Here is an 11,007-nt window from a genome sequence, read left to right on the forward strand (position 1 = left end):
AAGCACATGGGTTCTTGTAAGTGCGTGTGTGTGTGTGTGTGTGTGTGTGTGTGTTCCCAATGATGCACACACATGATTTATGTTTTTGTGCTCTCGTAACAGTGTTTTATCTGTATGTTATGCTGAGCTTCTAAGTGACTGTAAAAAGATTGCTATGAGTTCTTGGAAAGGGACTGAGTAGGAATTATCCAAATGTTCATGCCTACAGAACTGTTGTTTCCCGTTTCTGGCTTTTGCATTCAACAAGGAAAGAATGAGACTTCTTAGAAGAGTGCTGTGAATATTGCATATAAACTATTATATTGTATTGAATTACTGTTTGTCACAGTAGATTTCTCCTTGTGAAAATCGGGCTGCTCTCCCCTTGTAGATCGAGCGTGTCACCACACTGCAACACCCATGCTTTTTTTTTTTTTTTTTTCTTTTCTTCTTTCCTTTATTTTTTTTTTTCCTGCAAGTGTTTTTATTTAACCATCATAGTAGATTTTTTTTCTACAGAATTTGCCAGGAACAACCTTATCGTCGCCGGGGTTTTTTTTTGTTTTTTTTCTTTCTTTCTTTCTTGTTTTTTGTTTAGCGTGCGCATTTAGTGCATGTAGCACATGGGACCTCGTTTCTTTTTTCTGGTCCGAATATGTACATAGGACCCAGACACAAGGTCTTGTGTAGGGTTGAGGGGAAGGGAACTGTTAAAGAAAAGAGACAGAAAAAAAAGAAGAAAAATCTTGGTCTGGACATGGAAGGGGTCTAAGCCGAGGACACTGGTTTTCTAGTTGGGCGCACAGCCAACAGGCCGACCAGCTCTGATCATGCCTTCAGCTAAACAGAAATCAACGACACTTCTCTCCAAAGGTGTTCAGCACCACCAATTTTTTTTTTCTTCAGTGACAAACTTCCCCGTAGCTTGCTTTTGGTGGTGATATCAGCAACAACAATTCTTAATGATTACATTGCTAGGACGAATGTGACGATGGCTGTTGGTGATATAAGCAGCAACAATAGATAATAGCTACATTGGTAATAAGAACGACGATAATTGTTTGTGATATAAGCAACAACAATTCTCAATGACTACATTGATATTAAGAACGACGATGATTGTTGGTGACATCAGCAACAACAATGCATAGTAACTGCATGCATTGAAAATAAGAATGACGATGGTTGTTGGTGAGAAAAGCAAAAACAATAATTGATGATAATTACATTAATAGTCAGAATGACGATTGTTCTGATGCAGTGATTATTGGTAACCACAGGATTTACGTGGTTCAGTTGTTTGAATTCCTATTGCTCAAAAACGATGTTTGGAAACTTGTACATAACCCGCATCCCCACCCCCACCCCACCATTCTTTAATCTCCACCCCCTTCTCTACCCGGATCAGTCTTTGACATAGAAAACGTACCCTGAACTCTCAACCATCTTTGCTATGATCAACCACTTTGCACGTTCTTTGCTCACAATGGCTGGAATAACGCCCCCGATTGTATGCAAATCCTGACGGCGCCTGCGCGCGTGAATTCACACACACACACACTCTCTCTCTCTCTCTCTCTCTCTCTATCGCTCACACACACACACACACACACACACACACACACACACAGAGGGAGACAGAGAAACATCGATACTCTACACATGAGTTGTGTCATGCATTGTATACATACATCTAGCTGGACAGTCTTCAGCTCAGTGATTGTAGGACACCACAGTGCCACGCCCATCTCTCTTTTTGTTCTCTCCGCTGCTCAACGTGAAGTGGGCGTGACCTCATGCATGGTTATTCAGCATGCGATTGGTCATTAGCATTTCATGCTCACGTACGTGTTTGTTTTTTTGTTTTGTGTGTGTGTGTGTGTGTGTGTGTGTGAAGATTTACCTTTACATATCATTTTGGACATGTACCAGTCTATGATTGTTCCTATTTTGTTGTATGGTGCAGAAATATGGGGTTATGAAAATGTAGATATACTTGAAAAATTAGAATTAAAATTTTTGAAACGCTTGTTAAAACTGAACAGAAATACTATGACCCAAATTGTTTATGGAGAAACTGGTATTTATCCAATTAGTGTGTTAGTGAAAATAAGATTAGTTCGATTTTGGACCAGCTTAGTGATTTCAAACACAGAAAATATTCTGGGAAAATATATTTGATATTACTTGACTTATATCGACATGGTATTTATTCTTCAAAATGGATGAGTTGTATCAGACAAATTTGAATAGAAGCAGGGTATGACTGTGTTTGGGATGGTCAATTCTTCTTGGAGAGGGAATCTTTCTGCAAGAATGTCAACATTGCTTTGAGAGATAGTTTTCAAAATCTATGGAGACATGCTCTAGAGGCGAGTAGTCAATGTTTGTTTTATCGAAATTTCAAAAGTGGATTTGGTAGAGAAAAATATATGTCAAATGCCTGATAATTATGTTATCAGCTTCTTCAGATTTCGAAGTAGTAATCACAAGCTGGAAATAGAAACAGGGAGACACAAAGGCATACCACGAGAGTTACGGCTTTGTCAGGTTTGTAACATGTCTGTGATTGGTGATGAGTTTCATTTTATAATGGAATGTCCCAATTATGATCAGTTACGAAATAGATATGTTCTTAAAAAATATTTGTCTCCAAAATCGGTTTTTATTTTTTGTAATATGCTCAAAGGAGAAAAAAAAAAGTCATTTTAGCTGTAAGTAAGATGATTTGATTTGCAAATGTTGCCCAGTTATACTTTTGGAGTTAAAAGACATTTGTGTTTTCTCAACTTTTATGTGACATTGTTGTGTATTTGGAAATGTTTGTTCTGGGCACGAAAAGATTATTTTGCAGTAATCCTCCATACTCCAATAGGAGTGAAAGGATAATTAAACCTTGAAACTTGTGTGTGTGTGTGTGTGTGTGTGAAAAGGAGACCTGTGAATTTATTTTCATTTATGTTATGTAGAAGACTGTCAGTGAGTTGTATGTGTGTGTGTGTGTGTGTGTGTGTGTGTTCAGCACAGCGCAAGAAGGGATCTACTTGCGGACCAGATCAGATGGCAGGCTCTTCAATCTTGCCCGCCTCAGAGCAAGGACAAAAGTCCGCGAAGCCCTCATTAGAGACATGCTCTTTGCTGACGATGCCGCAGTTGTGACCCACACCCAGCGGGACTTGCAGTCACTAATGGACCGCTTCTCCCAGGCCTGCAAAAATTTCGGTCTGACCATCAGTCTCAAGAAGACAAATGTCCTAGGCCAAGACACGCCATCTCCACCAGCCATTACCGTTGATGACTACGAGTTTGAAGCCATCCATCAATTCACTTACCTTGGGTCCACTATCACAGACAACCTCTCCTACGGCGCATACTCGGCATCTCCTGGCAAGACAAGGTGACAAACACCGAAGTCCTGACTCGCGCTGGCCTCCCGGCCATGTATACCATGCTGAGACAGCGTCGGCTGCGCTGGCTGGGCCACGTTCGCCGCATGGAAGATGGTCGCATCCTAAAAGACACCCTTTATGGAGAGCTCGCCTCGGGGCAGAGAAGCATCGGCCGCCCACAGCTGAGATACAAAGACGTTTGCAAACGTGACATGAAGGCACTTGAGATCAACACTGAGTCCTGGGAGGACCTTGCAGATGACCGCAACAGATGGAGAAGCACTCTCAAGAATCAGCTACGGATTGATGAGGACAAACTGTCAGCTGCTGCAGCAGAAAAGCGAGCTCGCAGAAAAGGGACGGCAGCCGACAGACCAGCATCAGCTCACATATGTGATCGCTGCGACAGAGACTGTCTCTCTCGCATCGGTCTCTACAGTCACAGGCAACGCTGCTTGGTCCAAGCAGACAGCCCAATTAGAAGTTAGGTCGGATATACTCTATCCATGGTCAGCCATGACCGAAGGAGGCCTACTAGTAATGTTATGTAGAAGACTGTCAGTGAGTTGTATGAGGGCTGTATGACAAGAATGATTTTTACGGAAACAGACAGGTCTTCATGGATTAGGTCGTTGTCAAAGAGAAGAATATAAACATTTTTGCAATTGGCCGGGTCAGTTATGACTCTTCACCCCTCACCCCCTTCCCTCTTTGTGTGTGTGTGTGTGTGTGTGTGTGTGTGACCGCGCGCGCGCGTATGGGTGTACATGCGCGTTTGCATGTGTATATGTGCGTACGCGAGCGCACGCCTCTTTATGATAAACAATTTGTGTGTTTAAGAGTTTGTTGGTTTAGTTTTTGTTTATTGTTTTAGCCCATTGCAGACGTAAACGAAAATCAAGTGAAATACGTAGGCAGATGATTAGTACATTGCGAAAACTGTGGTAATACTTACATCTGTCAACAATTCTCTTTTTCTGTTAAACAACAACAAGAATGATGATAATGATGATGATGATGCTACGCTCTAAGTGCTACACAGTTACCATTATTTTTGTGTTTATCAAAAACTGTGCTGTCGTTTATTCCCCCCCCTCCCCTAAATTCATACTAAAAGCGTGCAAGAATTTCCGATGGATTGAGACTGGTTTGAAGAAAAAACAAAAAATGCCGAGAGTCACTGAAATAGTAGTGAACAAGCATAACTGCGTCACCGACATGGTTGACACAGCAACGAGCATGCTTCAGAAAGAACGCCATTTTCTCGATTCGCATTGCTAATGAACGCCTGCTGACTGGACTGGCGGCGCGAGCGGACTTGACAAACAATTCTTACGTTAGCCGATGGTCAGCTATGCACTCTCAGGCGATATACTAAGTATCGGCACGTGTACACGGATTCTGGATTTTTTTCTTTCCATTGTTGGTCGGGTGGGTGCGTTGTAGGAGACAAGGACTCGGTGAAGCAAGTGCCACGTTGCGTAAGAAGACATCGTCGTCGCTATTGTTCTCAACGTGAACAGAATGAGGGGCGTGAGTGTTTGGCGATCATTTTGGACGGATGGGCGTTGTACTACTTGCCCAGTTCCCCTATAAATAAAGACCCAAGCAAAGCAAGGAAAGGCAAACTGGGAAAAGAACCCGTGAGCAGTCAAGGTCTACCAGTCTCCAGAACGAGATTTTGTGGACTGTAGGAAACTGAGAGAGCGAGCTGTTGTTGTTGGTGGTGGTGGTGGTGCTGCTGGAATTGACGTGTTTTGCCATGACGACAGCGATGCGGTGGTCAATCACAGTGCTGCTGCTGGTGTTCTATGGAGTGGCTCCGTCTCAGCAAGTTTATCTTGGCAGTAAGTGTCGATGGGTGCATAGCGTGTCGACTTTTCTTGTTGGTGTTTGTTTGGTTTTTTTTTTGTTGTTTTTTTTTTTTAACAGGTTTCTTTGTGTTCAAACAATGCGGAAAAATAAATCTCTCCAACGACAAGGTATACAAATTCAAGTCGATTCAGCTAGCACGCAGTTAAATAAAAGGTGCACTGGAATACACCTACACACTTCATTAAAAAGGAAGCCCCGGGTTTGTCCAGTTTGATAATTATGATCAGTAGCATAAGCAGTATTGACTTGAAGTTGTGTACCTTGTAAATGAAGTGACTTCTTTTTATTGTTGTTGTTTAACCCTTTTCTCACCCAGCCTCCTTGTTTCTTTTCTTTGTGTTGCGTTGTACCATTTTGTCGCGTTTTACCATTTCTTTCCTCCCCCCCCCCCCTTTTTTTTTCTTCATTATGTTATTTCCTTTTCGCTTTTTCTTTCATTTCTGTTTTCCTCCACTCTATTCTTTTCTTTCTGATATGACCTCAACTCTGTCCATCTTTAGGGGTTTTTTTTTATCTTCTTATTCAGTCTTGGCTCTGTTCTTCCTTTCTTTCTATTTTTATTCATTGTTTTCTTTATCTCCTGTCAGTCTTTCCTGTCATTTTTTTCTGGTTCTAGAAAAAAATCCATTTTCCATTCCTCTGCACAGAGTTATTCTTTTGTAATTTTTTTTCGTTGCTTTCGGTGTCGGTATTTTCATGTTTAGTTTTTTTAAGCACTTCTATATTTATATTTTATTAAAGACCTACCGGATAGTCAACTAGAAATAAAAACGCAAGAAAAATAAAGGGTGGTCTAGAATTCTTTGATAGCATTAATCTGACGCAGACAATGAACTAATCCAATAATTTAGATAAATACCTACGTGTCACAGTACCTTCTGTCGTTGTCACCGTCGTTGTTGTGTGTGTGTACACACCCGTCCGTCAATAGCATATGAACAAACTCAACAGGCAGTTTCAAGATTGGTTTAATTTTATTTCATACTTGCATTCGCAAAAAGGTTATGGGAAACGCTGTGCAGCGCATTAGCTAAAAGTTGTTTCCCTGTGTCTTCTTATGGGGAAAAAAAACCCAAACAAAATCACTGGACTTCTTGTCTCAATCATTCCACGCGGGGAAAACAAATTCTACGTTTTTGACACGAAAATAATGCCATGCCATGTACTATTTGTGCAGACATACAGGTGCGCCTGGTGGGCGGGCCAAACAGTAATGAAGGGCGTGTCATGGTCAGGAGAAACAGCAATGAAACCTGGGGCAGAATCTGCAATTATTATTTCGATGAAAGGGACGCTGCGGTTGTCTGTCGCCAGATTGACCCAAACAACAAATATGGAATGGTGAGTTGCACGTAGCAAAAAGACGTTCATGAAGTGAGAAGGATTCTCTATTAGTAACCTGACTGTCCCGAGTGATAGATAATTTGGCTACTCATACCACACGGAGTATTATGATGTGATAAGAAAGCAATACAGCAAAGTTCAGTTCAACACAGTCAGTGCAGTGTTATACAATGCTGCACGTTTAAAGTCATCAGAATGTTGATGCCAACAATAACAGAAACTTTTGTTGTTCTGGTATGGTTTGCTTTACAATACTTTCCATTAAAAGACGGTTTTAGCTACAATTATGTGGTAGAGTCGTGTGTCAGGTAAAGTCATGCCCAGGACGAGACTGGTGGAAGTTATTTTGTATAACTGAGTAGATTTTGAAGGTCGCGCCTAAATTCCTTCACGTAAACATCAATTTAGAATAATCATAGGCTTTCTGACGTAATGATAATTATTGTTAAAACTAAAACATATAATCTTACTGAATTCTAATAACATAAAAGATTTATAATCCCATATATTAGGATGTGTTCAAAATCTAAAAAAGGATGAGAAATAATGCTCCAAGGGAGGTAAATCAGTATGACCGATTTACCTGAAGAATGCAGCCAACCCTGGCTACATGGCTATTAGGTTCCTTTGAAGGGAAGGTCAGTATAAACAGCTGGTGACAGCTGCTCTTCATGGTCCGGGCTTTCTACTTGTTGGCCTACTCTTATTTTAGGCAAGGCAGGAAGTTTATTTCATGTTCCCCCTGGCGGCATAGAAACATTACACATAGACGTTTTAACGCACACCACATGAACAGGAAAAGAGATCAAGAAGAAAAAACCACCAACAACAACAACAGCAAAACAACAACAAAAAACCCCCACCCACACAAGCAGTCAGGCAAAACATACATTAGCAATCATCTTCCACTACACACAAAAAAAGGATTCCCTATCAATGTACAAGGTTTCAATGGAAAGAGATTCGAATATTTAAAGCCAACAAAACCTCCCCACAGTCTGACAAGCGTGTTAAGAATGTGTCTCTCGCCTTCCTATGCCGAGTTGCTGGACACAGTAGATATGAAATTCATGCCCCATTGGCCGTAAAAGGCTATAAGACCTTTTCAACCATTTAACCCTTTCAGTGCCAAGCCTATTTTGTGCTCAGTCACAACTATTTACCAAAAGATGTTTTGGTCATGGAGGGTGAAATAATTATTTACCCCCCTCCCCCAACGCCCCCCCGACTATATATTCTTCTTAATGTTATATACCCCCTTCTGTAAGGGGGCTTTGGCCTTTATCTGAATAAACAAATTTATTATCGTTATCTGTCTCACCAGATTATCAGGGACACAGGGAGGTACGGTCCACGGACAGGTCCTGTGTACTACGACGACCCCCGCTGCAGGGGCACTGAGACCAACATGGGGCATTGCTCTGTCAGGTCCTGGATACCCCAAACCAGCTACTGCCGCTACTCGCATTACAGTCACTTCCAAGACATTGGCGTCCGCTGCTACCAGCATACAGGTGAGTTTTGAGGTCCTTTAAATTTCAAACTAAGCGTGTTTGTGTGCAAGCAAGCTTGTGTGTGTGTGTGTGTGTGTGTGTGTGTGTGTGTGTGTGTGAGGACATTGACATCCGCTGTTTCCAGCACATAGGCGAGTTTAAAGGGGCTCAGAGAGGATGAGGGTTGGTGGAATCTACACCTCACAATGCTAAACGATAAGGACATAAAACTTGCTGGTATGGGATGAAATCACTGCAGCCAGAGTGTCAGTGAGAAAGACGGACAGACAGAAAATGTTTGCTATTTTAACTCACTCAATACGGCCAGTCCTCTCTTCTCCTCTACACAGACCCCTCGGATGTCCAGTGGGTGTCTGAATGACCCAACCTTTAGCTTCCGTCGTCAGAATTGTGGTATTCTATGTCAACATTCACCTCTTCAGTATAAGAGCCTTCCACTTGCAATATTTTGATGGTGGTAATTGGGGTGAAACGCTGTTAACGTCGTCTCTTTCGCCGTTCGTATGGAGAGAGTTAATGTCTACAGGTTTACAGCCCTCATGACATGAAGATATATATAACAACATGTAACAATAATGATAATAATGAAAACAAATTTCAAAAGTGAATAGCTATTGAAAATCAACTGTTAAGGTCATTGTAAATCGGCCATCCATTTGAATTATGTGATGCGAAGAAAATGCAATGCATCTGAAATACCTTTTCAATGTGAACTGTCTGCACATAATTTGATTTTCTATATGAATAAACAGTGGGTACTGTTTTTCTTTTGTCGTCAAAGGTTAATCACTTTGGCAATATAAAAGTCCTCGGAGCACTTTTTTTTTTCTCCATTCTTTTCTCCTTTTTCTCCTTTTCTCCCATTCGTAAAGCGCTCTGCAAGTGGCTTTCTTCACTGACCGAAAAAGATAAAGAAACGAAATCAACCACAAGAAAAAGACCAAACATATGTATTCACAATTCTTTATGTGCGCGTTTTTTTATTTGAAAAATAAATCAATCTTTTTTTTCTCTCCTTTTTCCTTTTTCCTTTTTTTTTTCCTTTTTCCTTTTTCCTTAAAAAAAGAAGAAGAAATGGACAGTTCCTGTGGTCTGTAATGTTCGACATTCAAGGTTACACATGTCTGGGTTTGTGTGTGTGTGTGTGTGTGTGTGTGTTTTCTTGCTCTGGTAATGATGTGATGTGTATTGTGTGTCTCTATACACTGCAGCTGCATCAAATAGCTCGTTGTGAATGCGTATGTTCACGCGTGCTAAAGGCAACAATACTGAATACCCTGCTGATTGTGTGCGATCCCAAACAGTGAGACTCCGACCTCAGCACGGTGACTTCGGGGGCAGCTATGGGGCCATAGAGGTTCTAGAGACTAGCCGCTACTGGTTCATGACTCTGTGTGACTCCAGCTGGGATGACAACGACGCCAGGGCTGTTTGCAAGTAGGTCTCTCTCTGTCTGTCTGTCTCTGCCTCTCTCTGTCTCTGTCTCTGTCTGTCTCTGCCTCTCTCTCTCTATCTCTGTCTGTCTTCTCTGTCTCTGTCTGTCCTCTCTCTCTTTCTGTGTCTGTGTCTGTGTGTGTCTCTCTTTGTGTCTCTGTCTGTATGTCTGTCTCTGCGTCTCTCTCTCTCTCTCTGTCTCTGTCTTGTATCTCTCTCTCTCTGTGTCTCTGTCCCAGTCTCTTTCTGTCCTCTCTCTCTCTGTGTCCCTGTGCCCCCTCCCTTTCCTTCTCTCAAGGCCTGACTAAGCGCGTTGGGTTTCGCTGCTGGTCAGGCATCTGCTTAGCAGATAATTATGTTGTAGCGTATATGGATTTGTCAGAACGCAGTGACGTCTCCTTGAGTAACCGAACTGAACTCTGTCTCTCCCTCTGTCTCTGTCGGTCTCTCTGTGTGTCTGTCTGCCTGTCTCTCTGTGAATGTATTTGCCTGTCTCTGTCTGTCTGTTTCTCTCTCTCTCTCTCTCTCTCTCTCTCTCTCCTGTAATTTTATGTGAGTGTACTAAACTTCAGAGTCAAAATCAGAATCAGAATCAGAATCACTTTATTAACACACAGAGAAATGGTGGTAAAGTCTGTGAGACCCACAGATTACAACCAGAGCAATAAAAGATGACACGCAACACTTTATAAAATCCACGCACAGCTAAGTCGAAGCAAGCCTACTGCATTGTGATGAATGAGAATGAAGGTGATATCGATGCTGATGATGTGGAGGTCCATTGGTTTTAATGTCTAGAATACGTGACAAGGCTCTGCTCTCTACACACGTTTCCTTTCATCAGATATTTCATTGTCAGCAGAGAGATACAGATGCCTCCTATAGTAGCCTACGTTGTGAACGTAAAAACAAATGACATAATGAAATAATCTTGATTTATGTGATAAGAAACTCTGCGGAGAGCTGGACAGTACAAGGTCTTCAGAGAAGAAGCCCACCTCAGTCAAGTGTTTCGGCCCTTAATTCCATACACTCTAAGGGGGCCGAGCCGAAGTTTCACCTTATCTTAATTTATGTGCAATATAACACATGCAATGTAAACCTTGGTGTATTTCAATATGTTTACATGAATGATTAATTACAACATTTTGATTAAGTGAATAAATACAATACTTTTTTTTATATGAATGTCTTATATGTTATTGATTCTTTTAAATCAAGTCATGTTTAATGTTTTGTGTCTACGTTTGTTTTGCCGCATCTGATGTAATTTTTTTTAATGAGATAATAAAGTTCTTCTTATCTTGAAAGGAAAAGAAAAAAAGGAGAAGAAAAAAGAAGATAAAAAAAGAACGAAAAGAAAGAACAGAGCAAAAAGCTGCTTGTTAACTGCTGTGTACTTCTTGCTGCTTGGCGTGTTGTCTTCGGCGAACCAGATGGGACTCGAACTGGTTCACACCACTGCTGTTGAG

At 41.4% G+C, this 11,007-nt stretch overlaps 1 protein-coding gene across 1 annotated transcript in view; it reads left to right on the forward strand.

Moving 5' to 3' along the window:
* Window positions 1-5,130: 5,130 nt before the first annotated feature.
* The window catches only part of LOC143297076 (CD5 antigen-like), a 13,022-nt gene continuing 7,145 nt past the window's right edge, over window positions 5,131-11,007 (forward strand). Inside the window, exons 1-3 of the mRNA XM_076609248.1 lie at window positions 5,131-5,215; window positions 7,949-8,101; window positions 9,406-9,538. Of these exons, the coding sequence (XP_076465363.1) occupies window positions 5,131-5,215; window positions 7,949-8,101; window positions 9,406-9,538 (371 nt within the window). The remainder of the gene's footprint in view (window positions 5,216-7,948; window positions 8,102-9,405; window positions 9,539-11,007) is intronic.

Source organism: Babylonia areolata, chromosome 22, assembly GCF_041734735.1.
Source record: "Babylonia areolata isolate BAREFJ2019XMU chromosome 22, ASM4173473v1, whole genome shotgun sequence".
NCBI lineage: Eukaryota > Metazoa > Mollusca > Gastropoda > Neogastropoda > Buccinidae > Babylonia > Babylonia areolata.